The following is a 21,254-nucleotide window of genomic DNA, read 5'->3' as shown; positions in this document are numbered from 1 at the left end:
ACAAACACTTTGCCTTCGGATCTAAGATAGAAGGTATACCCAATCGTCTCTTTTGGGTATCCTATGAAGACACATTTGTCTGCTTTGGGTTCGAGCTTTTCCGGCTGAAGCCTTTTGACATAAGCATCGCAGCCCCAAACCTTAAGAAATGACAACTTAGGTTTCTTGCCAAACCACAGTTCATACAGTGTCGTCTCCACAGACTTAGATGGTGCCCTATTTAAAGTGAATGCAACTGTCTCTAATGCATAACCCCAAAATGATAGTGGCAGATCGGCAAGAGACATCATAGAACGCACCATATCCAATAAGGTACGATTACGACATTCAGACACGCCATTATGCTCTGGTGTTCCAGGTGGCGTCAATGGTGAAACAATTCCACATTGTCTTAAGTGATTGCCAAACTCATAACTCAGATATTCTCCCCCTCGACGGATCGTAGGAATTTAATCTTCTTCTTGTTACGATGATTCTCAACTTCACTCCCAAATTGCTTGAACTTTTCAAATGTTTCAGACTTATGCTTCATTAAGTCAATATACCCATATCTACTCAAGTCATCGGTGAAGGTGAGAAAGTAACGATATCCATCTCGCGCGTCAACGCTCATCGGACCGCACACATCAGTATGTATGATTTCCAACAAGTCACTTGCCCGTTCTATTGTTCCGGAAAACGGGGTCTTAGTCATTTGCCCATGAGGCATGGTTCACATGTGTCAAGTGATTCAGAATCAAGTGACTCCAAAAGTCCATCAGCATGGAGTTACTTCATGCGCTTTACACCAATATGACCTAAGCGGCAGTGCCACAATATGACCTAGTTCAATCTCGTTACCGGCAAGTCTCTTTACTCGTTCCATAATACAAGATCTCGTGGCTAACTCATTAGTCACATTGCTTGCAAGCACATTATGATACTGTATTACCAAGTGGGCCCTGAGATACCTCTCCGTCATACAAAGTGAAAAATCCCAGTCTTGATCCATGCCAACTCCATAGACACCCTCGGAGATACCTGTAGAGCACCTTTATAGTCACCCAATTACGTAGCGACGTTTGGTACACACAAGGTACTTCTCCGGTGTCAGTGAGTTGCATGATCTCATGGTCATAGGAACATATACTTGACATGCAGAAAACAATAGCAATAAACTTGACACGATCATATGCTACGTTCATAGTTTGGGTCTTGTCCATCACATCATTCTCCCAATGATGTGATCCCGTTATCAAATGACAACTCGTGTCTATGACTAGGAAACCATACCATCTTTGATCAATGAGCTAGTCCGGTAGAGGCTCACTAGGGACATGTTGTTGTCTATGTGCCCACACATGTATTTGAGTTTCCAATCAATACAATTATAGCATGGATAATAAACAATTATCATGAAGAAGGAAATATAATAATAACCACTTTATTATTGCCTCTAGGGCATATTTCCAACACCAGGTTGCGCAACTCATCGGCAAGGACCTTCATGCAAATGTAGTAGTTGAACATGCCCATGCCATCCCGAGTCAGGCTGTAAAATTCAGTCGTCAGCAGTACACGTTTCAGCTGGTTGTCTAGGAAGTGCTAGCAGATGGAAGTCCACTCGCCCAGAGCCAACTCATTGTTGTGGATGGCGTGCGAGAGGATCTCGCGGCTCACAGTGCAGTACAACTACTTGCTGATGGTGGCATCCATCGCCATCTAGTGGACATTGTCGTGCATGGCACACGTGTCCACCGAGCAGTCGACGTGCTCGTGGATCTCGAAGTCACAGAACGCTAGAGCATCTCCAATAGAAGATGCAAATTTGGAGATGTAAACAGGAGATGTAAAAATTTACATCTCCAAAAAAGAGGCAACTCCAACAGATGATTCATATTGAAGATGTAAAACTGCAACTACAATAGATGATGCAAAATGGAGATGTAAAAACTAGTGGGCAGCGGCCAAATCGGGGTGGTGGCAATGGGGACGGAGATGGCATAGTGCGACTCGGGGCGGTGGCGGAGGAGCGTCGGAGGGGCAGAGGGGTGGTGAATCAGGACGACGATAGAGGAGCGACGATTTGAGGCGGAGAGAGGATGAGGAGCAGCATAGGGGCGGTGGAGGAGCATCGGAGGGGCGGCGGGGATGGCGAATCAAGGCGGTGGAGCAACGATGGAAGAGTGGCAATTTGAGGCGAAGAGAGGAGGAGGAGCGGCGTAGGGGCGTCGGAGGAGCGTCGTGTTGGGGAACGTAGCAATAATTCAAAATTTTCCTACGTATCACCAAGATCAATCTAGGAGATGCTAGCAACGAGAGAGAGGGAGTGCATCTTCATACCCTTGAAGATCGCTAAGCGGAAGCGTTACAAGAACGCGGTTGATGGAGTCGTACTCGCGGCGATTCAAATCGCGGAAGATCCGATCTAGCGCCGAACGGACGGCGCCTCCGCGTTCAACACACGTACAGCCCGAGGACGTCTCCTCCTTCTTGATCCAGCAAGGGGAGAGGAGAAGTTGAGGGAGAACTCCAGCAGCACGACGGCGTGGTGGCAATGGAGCTCGTGGTTCTCCGGCAGAGCTTCGCTAAGCACTACGGAGGAGGAGGGGGTGTAGGGGAGGAGAGGGCTGTGCCAGGCAAGGGGTGCGGCTGCCCTCCCACCCCTCCACTATATATAGGGGCAAGGGAGAGGGGGCCGGCCCCTTAGATCCCATCTGGTGGGAGGGGCGGCGGCCAAGGAGGGTGGCTTGCCCCCCAAGTCAAGGGGGGCGCCCGCATGGGCCTTAGGGGTAGGTTGGTGTCCAGCCCACTTAGGGGCTGGTTCCCTTCCACCTACAGCCCATAAGGCCCTCCGGGGCAGGTGGACCTCCCGGTGGACCCCCGGAACCCCTTCGGTGGCCCCGGTACAATACCGGCATACCCCCGAACATTTCCGGTGACCGTATGATGACTTCCCATATATAAATCTTTACCTCCGGACCATTCCGGAACTCCTCGTGACGTCCGGGATCCTATCCGGGACTCCGAACAACCTTCGGTAACCACATACTATTTCCCATAACAACTCTAGCGTCATCGAACCTTAAGTGTGTAGACCCTACGGGTTCGGGAACCATGCAGACATGACCGAGACGTTCTCCGGCTAATAACCAACAGCGGGATCTGGATACCCATGTTGGCTCCCACATGTTCCACGATGATCTCATCGGATGAACCACGATGTCGGGGATTCAGTTAATCCCGTATACAATTCCCTTTGTCAATCGGTATGTTACTTGCCCGAGATTCGATCGTCGGTATCCCAATACCTCGTTCAATCTCGCTACCGGCAAGTCACTTTACTCGTTCCGTAACGCATGATCCCGTGGCTAACTCCTTAGTCACATTCAGCTCATTATGATGATGCATTACCGAGTGGGCCCAGAGATACCTCTCCGTCATACGGAGTGACAAATCCCAGTCTCGATTCGTGCCAACCCAACAGACACTTTCGGAGATACCTGTAGTGCACCTTTATAGTCACCCAGTTACGTTGTGACGTTTGGTACACCCAAAGCATTCCTATGGTATCCGGGAGTTGCACAATCTCATGGTCTAAGGAAATGATACTTGACATCAGAAAAGCTCTTAGCAAACGAACTACACGATCTTATGCTATGCTTAGGATTGGGTCTTTGCCATCACATCATTCTCCCAATGATGTGATCCCATTATCAATGACATCCAATGTCCATGGTCAGGAAACCATAACCATCTATTGATCAACGAGCTAGTCAACTAGAGTCTTACTAGGGACATGTTGTGGTCTATGTATTCACACATGTATTACGGTTTCCAGTTAATACAATTATAGCATGAACAATAGACAATTATCATGAACAAGGAAATACAATAATAACCATTTTATTATTGCCTCTAGGGCATATTTCCAACAGTCTCCCACTTGCACTAGAGTCAATAATCTAGTTCACATCACTATGTGATTGTAATGAATCCAACACCCATGGGGTTTGTTCATATCTCGCTTGTGAGAGAGGTTATTAGTCAACGGGTCTGAACCTTTCAGATCCGTGTGTGCTTTACAAATCTCTATGTCATCTTGTAGATGCAGCTACGACGCGCTACTTGGAGCTATTCCAAATAACTTCTCTACTATACGAATCCGGTTTACTACTCAGAGTCATCCGGATTAGTGTCAAAGTTTGCATCGACGTAACCCTTTACGACGAACTCTTTTACCACCTCCATACTCGAGCAAATTCCTTAGTCCACTAGATACTAAGGATAAGTTCGACCGTTGTCATGTGATCCATTCCCGGATCACTATTGTACCCCTTGACTAACTCATGGCAAGGCACACTTCAGGTGCGGTACACAGCATAGCATACTGTAGAGCCTACATCTAAAGCATAGGGGACGACCTTCGTCCTTTCTCTCTCTTCTGCCGTGGTCAGGTCTTGAGTCTTACTCAATACTCACACCTTGTAACACAGCCAAGAACTCCTTCTTTACTGATCTATTTTGAACTCCTTCAAAATCTTGTCACGGTATGTATTCATTTGAAAGTACTATTAAGCATTTTTTATCTACCCTTATAGATCTTGATGCTCAATGTTCAAGTAGCTTAATCCAGGTTTTCCATTGAAAAACACTTTTCAAATAACCCTGTATGCTTTCCAGAAATTCTACATCATTTCTGATCAACAATATGTTAACAACATATACTCATCAAAAATTCTATAGTGCTCCCACTCACTTCTTTGGAAATACAAGTTTCTCATAAACTTTGTAAAAACCCAAAATCTTTGATCATCTCATCAAAGCGTACATTCCAACTCCGAGATGCTTACTCCAGTCCTTAGAAGGATTGCTGGAGCTTTGCATACTTGTTAGCATCTTTCAGGATTGACAAAACCTTCTGGTTGTATCACATACAACCTTTCCTCAAGAAAATCGTTGAGGAAACAATGTTTTTTTTGACATCCTATCTGCAAGATTTCATAAATAATGCAGTAACTGCTAATATAATTCCAATAGACTCTTAGCATCGCTACGAGTGAGAAAATCTCATCGTAGTCAACTTCTTGAACTTGTCGGAAAACATCTTAATGACAAGTCGAGCTTTCTTAATGGTGACACTTACCATCATTGTCTGTCTTCCTTTTAAAATCCATCTGCACCCAACAGCCTTACGACCATCAAGTAGTTCTTCCAAAGTCTATACTTTGTTTTTATACATGGATCCTCTCTCGAATTTTATGGCATCGAGCCATTCGTCGGAATCTGGGCCCACCATCGTTTCTCCATAGCTCATAGGTTCATCGTTGTCCAACAACATGACTTCCAAGACAGGATTACGTACCACTCTGAAGTAGTACGCACCCTTGTCGTCCTATGAGGTTTGGTAGTGACTTGATCCGAAGTTTCATGATCACTATCATAAGCTTCCACTTCAATTGGTATAGGTGCCACAGGAACAACTTCCTCTGCCCTGCTACACACTAGTTGAAGTGACGGTTCAATAACCTCATTCTCCACCATCCTCCCACTCAATTCTTTCGAGAGAAACTTTTCCTCGAGAAAGGACCTGTTTCTAGAAACAATCACTTTGCTTCCGGATCTGAAATAGGAGGTATACCCAACTGTTTTGGGTATTCTATGAAGATGCATTTATCCGCTTTGGGTTCGAGCTTATCAGCCTGAAACTTTTCCACATAAGCGTCGCAGCCCCAAACTTTTAAGAAACGACAGCTTAGGTTTCTCTAAACCATAGTTCATACGGTGTCGTCTCAACGGAATTGCGTGGTGACCTATTTAAAGTGAATGCAGTTGTCTCTAATGCCTAACCCATAAACGATAGTGGTAATTCGATAAGAGACATCATGGTATGCACCATATCCAATAGGGTGCAGTTATGATGTTCGGACACACCATCACACTATGGTGTTCCAGGCGGTATTAGTTGTGAAACAATTTCCACAATGTCTTAATTGTGTGCCAAACTCGTAACTCAGATATCTCTATGATCATATCATAGACATTTTATCCTCTTGTCACGACGATCTTCAACTTCACTCTGAAAATACTTGAACCTTTCAATAATTCAGACTTGTGTTTCATCAAGTAAATATTCTTAGCATCTACTCAAATCATCTGTGAAGTAAGAACATAACGATATCCACTGCGTGCCTCAGCACTCATTGGACTGCGCACATCAAAATGTATTACTTCCAACAAGTTGCTTTCTTGTTCCATCTTACTGAAAACGAGGCCTTTCAGTCATCTTGCCCATGTGGTATGATTTGCATGTCTCAAGTGATTCAAAATCAAGTGAGTCCAAACGATCCATCTGTATGGACTTTCTTCATGCATATATACTAATAGACATGGTTCGCATGTCTCAATCTTTTCAAAAACGAGTGAGTCCAAAGATCCATCAACATGGAGCTTCTTCATGCGTTTTATACCAATATGACTCAAGTGGCAGTGCCACAAGTATGTGGTACTATCATTACTATCTTATATCTTTTGGCATGAACATGTGTATCACTGCGATCGAGATTCAATAAACCATTCATTTTAGGTGCAATACCATTGAAGATATTATTCAAATAGATAGAGTAACCATTATTCTCCTTAAATGAATAACTGTATTGCGATAAACATAATCCAATCATGTCTATGCTCAACGCAAACACCAAATAACGATTATTTAGGTTTAACACCAATCTCGATGGTAGAGGGAGCGTGCGATGTTTGATCACATCAACCTTGGAAACACTTCCAACACATATCATCATCTCACCTTTAGCTAGTCTCCGTTTATTCCGTAGCCTTTTATTTCGAGTTACCAACACTTAGCAACCGAACCGGTATCTAATACCCTGGTGCTACTAGGAGTACTAGTAAAGTACACATTAATATAATGTATATCCAATATACTTCTGTCGACCTTGCCTGCCTTCTCATCTACCAAGTATCTAGGGTAGTTCTGCTTCAGTGACCGTTCCCCTCATTACAGAAGCACTCAGTCTCGGGTTTGGGTTCAACCTTGGGTTTCTTCACTAGAGCAGCAACTGATTTGCCGTTTCATGAAGTATCCCTTCTTTCCCGTGCCCTTCTTGAAACTAGTGGTTTTACTAACCATCAACAATTGATGCTCCTACTTGATTTCTACTTTCGCGGTGTCAAACATCGCGAGTGGCTCAAGGATCATCATGTCTATCCCTGATATGTTATAGTTCATCACGAAGCTCTAATAGCTTGGTGGCAGTGACTATGGAGAACCATCACTATCTCATCTGGAAGATTAACTCCCATTCAATTTAAGCGATTGTAGTACTTAGACAATCTGAGCACATGCTCAACGATTGAGCTTTTCTCCCTTAGTTTGCAGGCTTAAGAAACTTGTCAGAGGTCTCATACCTCTTGACATGGGCACTAGTCTGAAATCCCAATTTCAGTCTTTGGAACATCTCATATGTTCTGCGACGTTTCAAAAACGTCTTCGGTGCCTCAATTCTATACCGTTTTAACATTACGCACTGAACTATCACATAGTCATCAAAACGTGTATGTCAGATGTTCGCAACATCCACAAACGACGCTCGAGGTTCAGCACACCGAGCGGTGCATTAAGGACATAAGCCTTCTGTGCAGCAATGAGGACAATCCTCAGTTTACGGACCCAGTCCGCATAATTGCTACTATCAACTTTCAACTAAATTTTCTCTAGGAACATATCTTAAACAGTAGAACTAAAGCGTAAGCTACGACATAATTTGCAAAGACCTTTTGACTATGTTCATGATAATTAAGTTCATCTAATTATTTAATGAACTCCCACTGAGATAGACATCCCTCTAGTCATCTAAGTGATACATGATCCGAGTCAACTAGGCCGTGTCCGATCATCACGTGAGACGGACTAGTCATCATCGGTGAACATCTCCATGTTGATCGTATCTACTATACGACTCATGTTCGACCTTTCGGTCTCTTGTCTTCCGAGGCCATGTCTGTACATGCTAGGCTCGTCAAGTCAACCTAAGTGTTTCGCATGTGTAAATCTGGCTTACACCCGTTGTATGCGAACGTTAGAATCTATCACACCCGATCATCACGTGGTGCTTCGAAACAACGAACCTTCGCAATGGTGCACAGTTAGGGGGAACACGTCTCTTGAAATTTTAGTGAGGGAGCGTCTTATTTATGCTACCGTCGTTCTAAGCAAATAAGATGTAAACATGACAAACATCACATGCAAATCATAAAGTGACATGATATGGCCAATATCATCTTGCGCCTTTGATCTCCATCTTCGAGGCGCGGCATGATCACCTTCGTCACCGGCATGACACCATGATCTCCATCATCATGATCTCCATCATCGTGTCTTCATGAAGTTGTCTCGCCAACTATTACTTCTACTACTATGGCTAACGGTTAGCAATAAAGTAAAGTAATTACATGGCATTTTCATTGACACGCAGGTCATACAATAAATTAAGACAACTCCTATGGCTCCTGCCGGTTGTCATACTCATCGACATGCAAGTCGTGATTCCTATTACAAGGACATGATCAATCTCATACATCACATATATATAATTCATCACATCCTTTTGGACATATCACATCACATAGCATACCCTGCAAAAACAAGTTAGACGTCCTCTAATTGTTGTTGCATGTTTTACGTGGCTGCTATGGGTTTCTAGCAAGAACGTTTCTTACCTACGCAAAAGCCACAACGGTGATATGTCAATTGCTATTTACCCTTCATAAGGACCCTCTTCATCGAATCCGATCTGACTAAAGTGGGAGAGACAGACACCCGCTAGCCACCTTATGCATCAAGTGCATGTCAGTCGGTGGAACCTGTCTCACGTAAGAGTACGTGTAAGGTCGGTCCGGGCCGCTTCATCCCACAATGCCGCCGAATCAAGATAAGACTAGTAACGGCAAGCAAATTGAACAAATCATCGCCCACAACTACTTTGTGTTCTACTCGTGCATAGAATCTACGCATAGACCTAGCTCATGATGCCACTGTTGGGAACGTAGCAATAATTCAAAATTTTCCTACGTATCACCAAGATCAATCTAGGAGATGCTAGCAACGAGAGAGAGGGAGTGCATCTTCATACCCTTGAAGATCGCTAAGCGGAAGCGTTACAAGAACGCGGTTGATGGAGTCGTACTCGCGACGATTCAAATCGCGGAAGATCCGATCTAGCGCCGAACGGACGGCGCCTCCGCGTTCAACACACGTACAGCCCGAGGACGTCTCCTCCTTCTTGATCCAGCAAGGGGAGAGGAGAAGTTGAGGGAGAACTCCAGCAGCACGACGGCGTGGTGGCAATGGAGCTCGTGGTTCTCCGGCAGAGCTTCTCTAAGCACTACGGAGGAGGAGGGGGTGTAGGGGAGGAGAGGGCTGCGCCAGGCAAGGGGTGCGGCTGCCCTCCCACCCCTCCACTATATATAGGGGCAAGGGAGAGGGGGTCCGGCCCCTTAGATCCCATCTGGTGGGAGGGGCGGCGGCCAGGGAGGGTGGCTTGCCCCCCAAGTCAAGGGGGGCGCCCCCTCCAGGGTTTCCCCCAACCCTAGGCGCATGGGCCTTAGGGGGAGGTTGGTGTCCAGCCCACTTAGGGGCTGGTTCCCTTCCACCTACAGCCCATAAGGCCCTCCGGGGCAGGTGGACCCTCCCGATGGACCCCCGGAACCCCTTCGGTGGCCCCGGTACAATACCGGCATACCCCCGAACACTTCCGGTGACCGTATGATGACTTCCTATATATAAATCTTTACCTCCGGACCATTCCGGAACTCCTCGTGACGTCAGGGATCCTATCCGGGACTCCGAACAACCTTCGGTAACCACATACTATTTCCCATAACAACTCTAGCGTCATCGAACCTTAAGTGTGTAGACCCTACGGGTTCGGGAACCATGCAGACATGACCGAGACGTTCTCCGGCCAATAACCAACAGCGGGATCTGGATACCCATGTTGGCTCCCACATGTTCCACGATGATCTCATCGGATGAACCACAATGTCGGGGATTCAATTAATCCCGTATACAATTCCCTTTGTCAATCGGTATGTTACTTGCCCGAGATTCGATCGTCGGTATCCCAATACCTCGTTCAATCTCGTTACCGGCAAGTCACTTTACACGTTCCGTAACGCATGATCCCGTGGCTAACTCCTTAGTCACATTGAGCTCATTATGATGATGTATTACCGAGTGGGCCCAGAGATACCTCTCCGTCATACGGAGTGACAAATCCTAGTCTCGATTCGTGCCAACCCAACAGACACTTTCGGAGATACCTGTAGTGCACCTTTATAGTCACCCAGTTACGTTGTGACGTTTGGTACACCCAAAGCATTCCTACGGTATCCGGGAGTTGCACAATCTCATGGTCTAAGGAAATGATACTTGACATCAGAAAAGCTCTTAGCAAACGAACTACACGATCTTGTGCTATGCTTAGGATTGGGTCTTGTCCATCACATCATTCTCCCAATGATGTGATCCCGTTATCAATGACATCCAATGTCCATGGTCAGGAAACCATAACCATCTATTGATCAACGAGCTAGTCAACTAGAGGCTTACTAGGGACATGTTGTGGTCTATGTATTCACACATGTATTACGGTTTCCAGTTAATACAATTATAGCATGAACAATAGACAATTATCATGAACAAGGAAATACAATAATAACCATTTTATTATTGCCTCTAGGGCATATTTCCAACACGTCGGAGGGGCGGTGGAGTGGCAGTTGCGCGAATCGGGGCGGCGGCATGGAGGCGGAGGACGAATTGGGGAAATTGGTCGCAGAGGTGGCGCCTGCGGCGAGGTGGGTCAGACGACCGGCGGTGACGACGAAGGTGGAGCCCACGGGGTCACCGGCGTCGGCCCTGGTGGCGGCGGGCGGCGGGGGGAGGTCGACGGGCAGGCGGCAGTCACGTGGAAGCCAACTGAAGGTAGTTGGGCTATTGGCATTTTTTGCACATCCAGTAGGTGGAGATGCAAATTTCTTGCATCTGCATCATCTATTAGAGAGGGATTTTTGGGCCTCGGAGATGCAAAAGGTAGTTCAAAAGCACCTAATGTTTCATAGCTATGTAGAGTTCCTTGTTTATGCCTTTTTGACTTAGTAATGTTTTAATATTATGCTACACTAATGTTATGAAGAGTGCATGCATTTTTTATAGTAGATGTTGCTTGCTGCCTTAAAAGAAATCAGACGTGCTATACCACCTATTCAAAAATCTTAGCAAATGTCCTACTTAAACAAACTATTATGATGGCGATTTACATGGAAATGTCACCCTTTGGTTTTGCAACCTATACTTAGAGCTTGAACAAATATTCCCCACTATCCACATTGAGTTATTGTACCAATTCTTCACTTTCCCTTCAAAACTTGTGGTTTTTATTTTTTTTAGATATTTACATAATTCTTTCATTAAGACGGGCGCGACAATTCGCGCCTTCACGTTCTATGTGTAGATAATGGAAGAAGATTATATTTTGGGAAGATACATGGTTTGGTTCTTCCTCCCTTAGCTATGCAAATTTGGCCTCTTTACTCTATCTGTAACGAAAACTCTAAAACCATTAGTGAAATCTGGAATAAGATCAAGTCAATCTCACTTTTAGGCGCATATTCAATGAAGAGATGATGGAGCAATGGTATCATTTGGTAGAAATCACTCAATCCATCACTCCTTTTGATGATATTGATTCCCTGGTTTGGCAGCTGGCCAACAAAGGGCAATATTCTAGTAGCTCTCTCTATCATGTAATTAACTTCACGAGGGTGCGGCCAATCTACATTCTAGCTGTTTGAAAATTAAATGCCCCCCCTCCCCCAAAAAATTATATTTTCCTTTGGGTAATCTCGCACAACAAAGTCATGACTAGAGTCAACCTTGGGAAAAGTCACGTAATAAAACCTCTAGACTGTGTCTTCTGCTCTGGTGATGAAACTGTTCATCACCTCATGTATGACTATGTAGTGGCTAGATACATCTAGAATATAGTCGGTGACAACTCTAGGAACCGACTATCTTTCTATTGCTACGTTTGGATTTCTAATAAGAATAATTATGCGATTAATGTTGCATATGCAGCTTCTATGTGGTGTTCATGGAAAATTAGAAATTCCATGATCTTTAATAACACCGCATGGATCTCCGTTAAGAAGGTGATTTGGAGAATTATCGGTACTATAAAAAATGGGATGATTCTATTGTGACAGCCCGAGACCAACGCTCCAGATGCCTTTCATGTTTTCGCTATAGCCGTGTTAATTATTTGTTTGTTGCATTCTTCATAGCATCATTCACATTGCATCGACACTCCATTGCCGTCATTTGTTTTCAAAAATTTCATCCGTTCGTAGTTGCCGGTTCTCTCTGTTCTCGCCGTTGACCGTTTTGAGACCAACCACACTTGCACGCGCTGCGGCATCGTTAAAAACTTCAAATGTTATTTTTTTTCATGTTGCATCTCCTGCCTAAAAAATGGTCGCTGCGGAGCACCTCTTTGCTGCATGAATTAGACACAACCCCATCAATGTTTCCTTTATCAGCACCTGTTGGCGGAGAGATCCACCTTGATGGAGCCGAGACACCATTTCTTGATGCATGCACCGGGGCCGCAACAATCTCATCCAGTTCTTGCCGAAAGTTACGAATGAAACTGCTCGTCCCTAGAGGGCTTTGAAATTCACCTTCATAAATAATATTTCCTCTATTTACTTTTATAAGACATTTTAGACAACTATAATTGAACTGTTATGGGTGTTGTCTTAAATGTTTAAATGGTCTTGCAAAAGTGAAGGGAGGGAGTATCTCTTTTGACCTTTCAGACCCCCCACATAGTAACAATTGTTGTCAGTCACAATAATCTTGTTGCGATACAATCTAATCAAGTTACACGTTAATCACGGGGGAAGCGCCAGCCCCGCGAGGCAAATGACTGGGCAATCACATAATCACATGCATGTGTCCAGACAATCTTAGAGACATGCACGACACAAACGAGAGCGAACGTACACAGGGTTAGATTAGGCAGGTCTGGTTGGAGATGCTCTTAATTTTTACCTAATAATAAAGTAAATTGGGTTTCTGGTCGTCCGTCATGGCATTTTTAAAAAACGTCTCTCTATTTTAGAGAATTCAACCCGCAGTCTTGTTTTAAGTTAAAATGAACAGTTTTTCATATTTTACACAAAAATCCCTGTGTTTTCTTGAAATCAACCCGCCGTCCGGATTTAAGTCACACCCGAACCGTTATTTTACATTTTTCGAAAACCCCCATGATGTTTTAGGTAATTCATCCGCGGATCATATTTAAGTCAAACAAATGCTTTTTTAAATCATCCATATCTTTTAAACCGTAACTCCGATTTGAACATGTTATATATGAAATTTAATTAGAAAAATAGGTAGAATATGAATATGAGATTATTTTTACTTGTTAAGTATTTTTAAATATTATTTTGGAATATATTTAAATCAAACAAATGATTTTCTAAATTATCTGTATGTTTTAAACCGTAACTTCGATTTTAACATATTATATATGAAATTTATTAGAAAAATGTGTGGAATCTAAATATGATGTTAATTTTATCTGTTAAATATTTTTTAAATATTGTTTTGTAAGCAAACTTATAATTTATAGCGCAAGATCCGTTTTTCTTTCGTACCGGCGGCGATCCGGATTGCAAATAAACACCCCACTATAACCATATAGGGAAAAGAAAACATAGATAACTACACATGCATACCTCTGAAAAATGTAGCAGGGGAAAACAACAGATTTTCTCATCGTGAGAGCGAGAGAAAGCGAGAGACAGAGAGAAAGGGGGGGGGGGGGAGGGAGGAGAGAGGGAGAGAGATGCGCCTTAGGATTAATCATATTCAAACACGTTTTGTTTTGTTTTGTGTGAACACCGAGGCCATCGCCGGCGAGGGTGAGAAGGAGGATAAGCGGCAACACAAATATGATGCCTCCCAAAAATAAAGGAGATGTAGTCTTGAGTGATGGTTGTTGGGTTAAGAGCATGTGTTATGTTTTCTCTCCCGTTGCAACGCACGGGCTTTTTTTGCTAGTTCTGTTCAAGCAGGCCCAAAAAAAAAAAACTTTTCAAGCAGAAGTAGAATCATGCCATGTTATATTACCAGACAAAACACCACACATCGCGGCGTCAAGTCCATCCACCCAGGTAGCAACAGCACTGCCCGCCCCCGCCCGCAGCAGCAGCAGCAGCAGCGGACCACCACAGGTCAGAGAGCGAACCGTCTCCCCCACGTTGTCCACCCATCCAGACGCGCCACGTCGCCCCCACCATTCGCCCGCGTGCGCTATTCCCACCAACGTCACCTCTACCCCCGCGTGATACAGGCGGGTCCGCTGTGTCCGGCCCCTCGGGTCATCCTCTCGAGTGCGTTTCCGGAGGCAGGTTCCGGCCGTTGGGCGCGGCGCGTGACGGATTTGTTAATTCATTCACTCCCCTCCCGTCTCGCTTTCCTGCCCCTCTCATGGCCAGATGGCGATGGGAACGGAAGAGGGTCTCCACTCCACCCCCCCCCCCCCCCCCCCCCCCCCCCCCGCCCCCGTCCCTCACGTCTCCGTCGAAAACCGCCCACCGGGCCGACGAAGCTCGCTCGCCCCCGCATCCAGACTTCTCTCTCCCCTTTCTTCCTCCCCACCCTCCCTCCAGATCCCGGCGGACAGGCGAATAGCTAGGCAGCTGAATCTGTTGTCCGGTCCAGGTGCGTGCCCATCATCGGCCTTTGTTCCTTTTGTCGTGTCGCTGGCTCGGCACAGTGTTCTTGTCCATCATTGGTCAATGGATCCTGATCGAATTTGATACCCATGATTCGTGCTTATCTCTTCTTCTTGCCAAGTGAGAAGTTGTGTGCAGCTTCAGACTGCTGTTCCTCTGCTTTCTTGAGTGCGCTGCTTGCTTTCTTGGCGATTCATCACTGTGCCGCCCCTCTGGTTTCTTGATTGGTGATTGAGCGGCTCACAGCTTGCTTCCAGTGATCCATCCTTCCTGCGGAGAAGCGAAGGTAGCTAGGATCTGCCCAGCTTTGACAATTCTTGGCTGCTGGCTGCAGGCTGCCGGAGGCCGGGGAAGACCGGGATCCGCCGAGGTGGCGACCGGCATGGCGCTCGATTTGGGAGCCCTCGCTCTCAAGTACACCGGGCTGGCGGTGTCGGACCACGACTCCATCGTCGCCATCAACATCTTCATCGCGCTGCTCTGCGGCTGCATTGTCTTCGGCCACCTGCTCGAGGGGAACCGCTGGGTCAATGAGTCCACCACCGCGCTTGTCCTGGTGAGCCCCCTGCCCCCCAGGTGTTCGTGGTTTTGCCTCAGAGGATAAGCAGCAGGGCAATCCTGAGTCTTTCTCCCTGGCTTGCTGCTCGATCGCAGGGGCTCATCACTGGTGGCGTGATTTTGATCTGCACCAAAGGGGTGAATTCACGGATCCTTATCTTCAGCGAGGATATTTTTTTCATCTACTTGCTCCCGCCCATCATTTTTAACGCCGGGTGAGCTCATTGAGTGCTTCAACTAGTTATCTTCAGGCATTTGTTTTGTTTTCTGTGCAAGAAAATCTGTTGACGTGCCTTAGTTCAGTTTTTTTTAATCTTTTGAACAATGTGCAGTGCACGATAACTAGTACAAAAAATGCATCGAAGTTTATATATTATGATTTTCTTCAAATAATGCAGGTTATATCTTATCTGGTAGCATGTGTGCGCGTGATAATTAACCAGGGAAAATAGTACTAATTTTTTGGATCAGATGAACAATAAGTCAACTATCAACCCACTCCCTTTTGTCCGGAGGTGTTACCCTAACACTACAGCTAAACCACTAATTTTCTCTCTGCTTCCCTCGAAGTTGCAAACCATTTTTTATTCCCCATATTTATGGTTTATAGTTTAGGTTTCTAGGTTGTTGTATAATGGCCTGCTGGCCCTTTACAGTTAGAGTGAATCAAGTCACATTTGTTCAACTGCCCTTGCTAAATGTGGGTATATTCAGTCATTTTGGCTGTTTTTAGTTAACGAGGTATAACCGTATAAGTATAACACACTTGCTTTCATTTCTTTTGTATCACATGGACATGGTATTTTTATGTGTTTCGTATATCTATGAAGCTGCATAGGTATCTCAGTACTTGCTCAAAAGTTTCACTCCAAGGTCACAGTATTAGCCTGCAGTTATGTAACTTATGTTTCATAAGATTGAAGTCTTTAGCTCTGACTGTATGATTGTGAATATTTCCACAAACTATCAGGTTTCAAGTAAAGAAAAAGCAATTCTTCCGCAACTTTGCGACAATTATTTTATTTGGTGCTGCTGGAACATTGATATCCTTTGTAATAATCACGTTTGGTAAGTTACTAAATCATTAAATAATTTTGCCTGTTAATTTTTGTTTCACGTTTGTACTTTCGTTAATGCAGCTCAGCATTACTGGTATGTTTAGTTGGTGTCACAAATTTTTACGTCAAATGAATGAGAGGTTGTACCTCTTAGAATTGGCTTGTCTCGGGAGCCGCTGCTAGTATTTCAAGTCCTTGAGTGGTGGATGCATGGCCACCATCCACAGATTAAAATTTAAATAGTATTCAATTCTTCACAATCTGGGAAAGGCTGACATGGTATTGGACTCGAGTCAGAAGACAAGGCACTTCTGTAATCTCAAACGGGCGGAAATCTGAACGTCTATGCAAATTAAACCTAAGGCATATGCTAAACAGACCTGATAATTTGCCATCCGTTGAATTATTTACCCATCAGGAATTGTTCCTGAAACCTAGTGAAGAATCACAATTTTATGCTCATGAATTTATGGGAGTCATCTTCATACAGGAAATTGATCTAGAACATGGTTTTCTCATTCATTGCATCCCTAAAGCTTCAATAAGTTGCTCAGGTGCTAATAGTTTTTTTTTCTAATGGGCATATCAGGTGCTATGGGATTGTTCAGCAAACTTGATGTTGGTCCACTTGAGCTTGGGGACTATCTTGGTTGGTTACTTTTTACTTTACTTACGTACTTGCGTGAAGCTGCTGTTTAGACTTTGGATGCCACTGGATATCTTCTCTTTCTTTTAGCTGATTTTTTAACCCGTATGTGCAGCAATTGGGGCTATCTTCTCAGCAACAGATTCTGTTTGCACCTTACAGGTTTTGCATTGAACAATCTGCCATTTTTGTGTTATGAAGTGAGAAAGCAGACCATTTAGTTTGTAAATTTTTTGCTTGCAGGTGCTTAACCAGGATGAAGCACCCCTACTGTATAGTCTAGTTTTTGGTGAAGGTGTTGTTAATGATGCTACATCAGTTGTGCTCTTCAATGCAATTCAAAACATTGATATTAATCATTTTGATGTCTTCGTTCTACTACAATTCATCGGAAAATTCCTCTACCTATTCTTCACCAGCACCGTTCTTGGAGTAGCTGTAAGTAATCTTTTACTTACACTGTTGTGACACCACCATCAATAATAGGAATTGCTTTAGGATTTGTGCGATGTAGGTTTTGGGAGACCATAGAAAGAATCATTTCATTTCTCTGAGCATTCTGTCCTGATGATTCATTTGAGTACGCCTTTGTTGACTGACTATTCGCACTCTTGTTTTGGCAGGCTGGGTTGCTTAGTGCATACATTATTAAGAAACTTTGTTTTGCAAGGTCTGTACAGAGCTCTTTTATGTGGTTTTTTCATTCCTTGGAGCAATTTATTTGATCATACTACTTACACTGTGAATTACTTTAGACTTGAAAACTATTGTGACATGCTTGTGGTGTTATGCGCAGACACTCAACTGACAGAGAAGTTGCTATCATGATACTCATGGCATACCTTTCATATATGCTGTCAATGGTGGGTGCCGATGAATATAATAAGTTCAAATTAAACAACTCTTTTAATTTAAAATATTTGCGAAGAAATCAGTTATCATTTGATATTGGTACTATATTTATTTATGTCCGTTTGTTTGCTGCCTTAGTTCCTCTTTTTAGCAGCTTACAGATCCTTTGTTGTATTTCAGCTGCTGGATCTGAGTGGCATTCTAACCGTGTTCTTCTGTGGAATAGTAATGTCACATTACACTTGGCATAATGTCACAGAAAGCTCAAGGGTTACTACGAAGTATGTATTGAGCTGCTAACTAGCTTTTGCTTGCAGCCATTGTGACTCCTTTGTCCATTTGCAAAAAGTATACCACCTCGCTGACATTCTTTTATTCATGTTGCAGGCATACTTTCGCAACTTTATCATTCATTGCTGAGATTTTTCTTTTTCTCTATGTCGGGATGGATGCATTGGACATTGATAAATGGAAATTAGCTAGTAGCAGGTACCTTTTGCTGTCCATGAATAATTATCTTACTGTAAGAACTGTATAAATCAACATACAAGGCATATAATAGTAAATAGTAATCTGCAGATTTACATGGTTACTCCAGATATCTGGAGCACTTATGCATCATCCAGCAATTACCTTTGCTTCCATTCAGACCGATGGGTCTGGCAGTGCAGGACTAATGTATTCTGGTGGACTTACATCTGCCAGCGATGATGAAACTTGATGTTGTTTTTTCTTTGGAAAATTCTGCAAAGAAACAGCTCCTTAATGCTTCTATTTGTTGTTATTCGGCAACGTGTGGACACTGCTGAGTATGGGGCCACACCATCAGCTGCCTTGGATGTCTTGCCTATACTTTTTTGTAACTCTTTCCCAAACTAATTTAAGCTTCGTTTCCTTAATGCAGTCCTAAGAAACCAATTGCTTTAAGCGCTGTTATATTGGGTTTGGTTATGGTTGGAAGAGCAGCATTCGTATTCCCTTTATCTTTTCTATCCAACTTAAGTAAAAAAGAGTCACATCCAAAGATTTCCTTCAACCAACAGGTTAGTATTTATCATTTTTTTACTGATTTTTTAATCTATTTTTGTGCTTCAGTCATTCTGCTCCTTCATAGAGGGAGCTAACTTTGCTGGTGTTTTTCTCTAGGTAATCATATGGTGGGCAGGTCTCATGAGAGGAGCAGTTTCAATTGCACTTGCTTATAACAAGGTGATGTTTGACATTAACAAATATGAACTGAACAGTTATCTCTAATGAATTGATTTGGGACTAGTACATGATGTGTTGGTAAGCCATCTTGAGTATATAGAGGTTCTGATATGAAACACTCTTTCGTAAATCTTTGCAGTTTACAACATCTGGTCATACTGCCGTGCGAGTTAATGCTGTCATGATCACAAGCACAATCATTGTTGTTCTGTTCAGCACAATGGTAAGACTACTATACCTTACTGCCTTCATCATTATTCAATGGCTATCTTATGGCCAGCATGGATTTTTTTTAGTTATTCATCAACAAAATACACACTAAAGTTTATGTTATGGTTTCTTCAGACATCATAATGCTGCTTGTTTCCTTGTATAGAAAAACTTATAAATTGGTTGAGAGGTCAATCGCTAATACAGCTGTCATACAAAGCGTCTTGTTGATATCAATACTATTTTACTTTCCTCAAAGAAAAAAGGAAATGACTTTCCTTTTGATTATATACTTGATCCAGGTTTTCGGCTTGCTGACTAAGCCTCTGATTAATCTCCTCATCCCACCAAGACCTGGCACCGCAGCTGATATCTCAAGCCAGTCATTCCTAGACCCACTTACAGCGAGCTTGTTGGGATCGGACTTCGATGTAGGCCAGCTCACCCCCCAAACAAACCTTCAGTATCTTCTCACCATGCCAACTCGCTCGGTTCATCGTGTATGGCGCAAGTTCGATGATAAGTTCATGCGCCCAATGTTTGGGGGAAGAGGCTTCGTCCCATTTGTGCCTGGTTCACCCATAGAGAGGAGCGTCCATGGGCCTGGCTTGTTGGGCACTGTGACGGAGGCAGAAGACCGTAGTTAAGTTGCAGCCCAGAAGGTGCAAGTGTATTTCTGTAAATGCTCAGATATCACTCAGTTTTGCTCTTGGGATTCTTTCGGTGTATTATCGCTATTTGTTGGTGTATATTGTGCAGATAGTTTCTACAGGACCATGTACGCTGTGTAGAGTTTTGGGAGCCATTCAAGATGTACAATTAATCTGTAAATTAATTTCGTTCTTGTTCAGACAGAACAATCAGGTGCTGGATATTAGCATTCATGTATAAAAGGAAATCAGGTGGATAACTACTCCCTTACTTGTCTGAGGTAATAGATATTTTTTTACTTTGGATATAGGGTACAGATTACACTAGTAATTGGGGAATAGAAGGAGCTTGGAGAAATCGAGGATAGGCAGGAAGAGAGAGTCAGAGGGAGAGATGCACTCATCGGAAAAGTTCATGATCAATGTACATTTTTCGGGGGAAATTTTGAATGTTGATTTGGCGAGTGAACAAAAATTGTTTTTGATTTGTACCTGATAGGTTACCATGTCATGAACCTAGCTCTCTTGTTGCTCATTAGTACCGGTCACACTAGTAATTGGGGAATAGAAGGAGCTTGGAGAAATCGAGGATAGGCAGGAAGAGAGAGTGAGGGAGAGATGTACTCGTTTGAAAAGTTCGTGATCAATATACATTTTTCGGGGGAAATTTTAAATGTTGATTTGACGAGTGAACAATAATTGTTTTTGATTTGTACCTGATAGGTTACCCGTGGAAATTGAGAGCGGATGTACATCCTCATTAGTAGCCTAAGGCCTATATCTCCAGGGATACTGCTTGATATACATCCTCATTAGTAGCCTAAGGCCTATATCTCCAGGGATACTGCTTGATTTCAGCTTTGTAGCTTGCCACGAGAGAAGCCGACTCCTATGTGGGACATCAGCCAAGGTCGTGCCCTAAAGCCACCATCGGGCTCCGACGAAACCAACACTAGTCGTACCTGCACACTTTATCCTCACACGTGTGCATCCGGAATCAACTTTCGGCCGGTCACCCATCATCAAATTGCTCCAAGCCAATCCTAGGCGCGGGTATGACTAGAGCAATTTGATGATGGCTTAACGCTCTAACTCTATGCTATATGCAAAACTTTAGCAATAGTGCTCACATAGTCATCAATGGTGGCACCGCTATGAGGCGCATGCCTAACTTGCTCCAAACAACCCTCCCACGGGCTACAACTCTCAAGGACCGTACCCCATCCGTTTGTGAGATATTTTAGCATATGGTTGGACAGATGCCCAATG

At 43.9% G+C, this 21,254-nt stretch overlaps 1 protein-coding gene across 2 annotated transcripts; it reads left to right on the top strand.

Annotated features, from left to right (window-relative positions):
- The first annotated feature begins 14,496 nt into the window (after positions 1-14,496).
- LOC109780359 (sodium/hydrogen exchanger 1) lies at positions 14,497-20,248 on the top strand. Of its 2 annotated transcripts, none has more exons than XM_020338951.4 (15): positions 14,497-14,788; positions 15,137-15,358; positions 15,457-15,575; positions 16,331-16,428; positions 17,008-17,067; positions 17,180-17,226; positions 17,308-17,502; positions 17,688-17,734; positions 17,861-17,927; positions 18,097-18,197; positions 18,304-18,405; positions 18,821-18,959; positions 19,063-19,125; positions 19,265-19,348; positions 19,638-20,248. In XM_020338951.4, exons 2-15 carry the CDS (start codon positions 15,185-15,187, stop codon positions 19,980-19,982), a joined length of 1,641 nt encoding a protein of 546 aa, XP_020194540.1. In that variant the 5' UTR covers positions 14,497-14,788; positions 15,137-15,184; the 3' UTR covers positions 19,983-20,248. The 2 variants fall into 2 exon arrangements, with proteins under 2 accessions (XP_020194540.1, XP_040255070.1); XM_040399136.3 differs by lacking the exon at positions 14,497-14,788 and adding an exon at positions 14,851-15,029.
- Positions 20,249-21,254: the final 1,006 nt, after the last annotated feature.

The sequence above is a fragment of the Aegilops tauschii genome, chromosome 1, assembly GCF_002575655.3.
Source record: "Aegilops tauschii subsp. strangulata cultivar AL8/78 chromosome 1, Aet v6.0, whole genome shotgun sequence".
Classification (NCBI taxonomy): Eukaryota; Viridiplantae; Streptophyta; class Magnoliopsida; order Poales; family Poaceae; genus Aegilops; species Aegilops tauschii.
This window is presented reverse-complemented; position numbering and strand designations above follow the sequence as displayed.

Coding starts and splice junctions, on each gene's coding strand:
- LOC109780359 (XM_020338951.4), top strand. CDS start 15,185: ATGGCGCTCGATTTGGGAGCCCTCGCTCTCAAGTACACCGGGCTGGCG. Junction 17,227..17,307: donor ATTCTGTTTGCACCTTACAG/GTTTTGCATTGA, acceptor TTTTGCTTGCAG/GTGCTTAACCAGGATGAAGC. Junction 17,503..17,687: donor GCACCGTTCTTGGAGTAGCT/GTAAGTAATCTT, acceptor TTGTTTTGGCAG/GCTGGGTTGCTTAGTGCATA.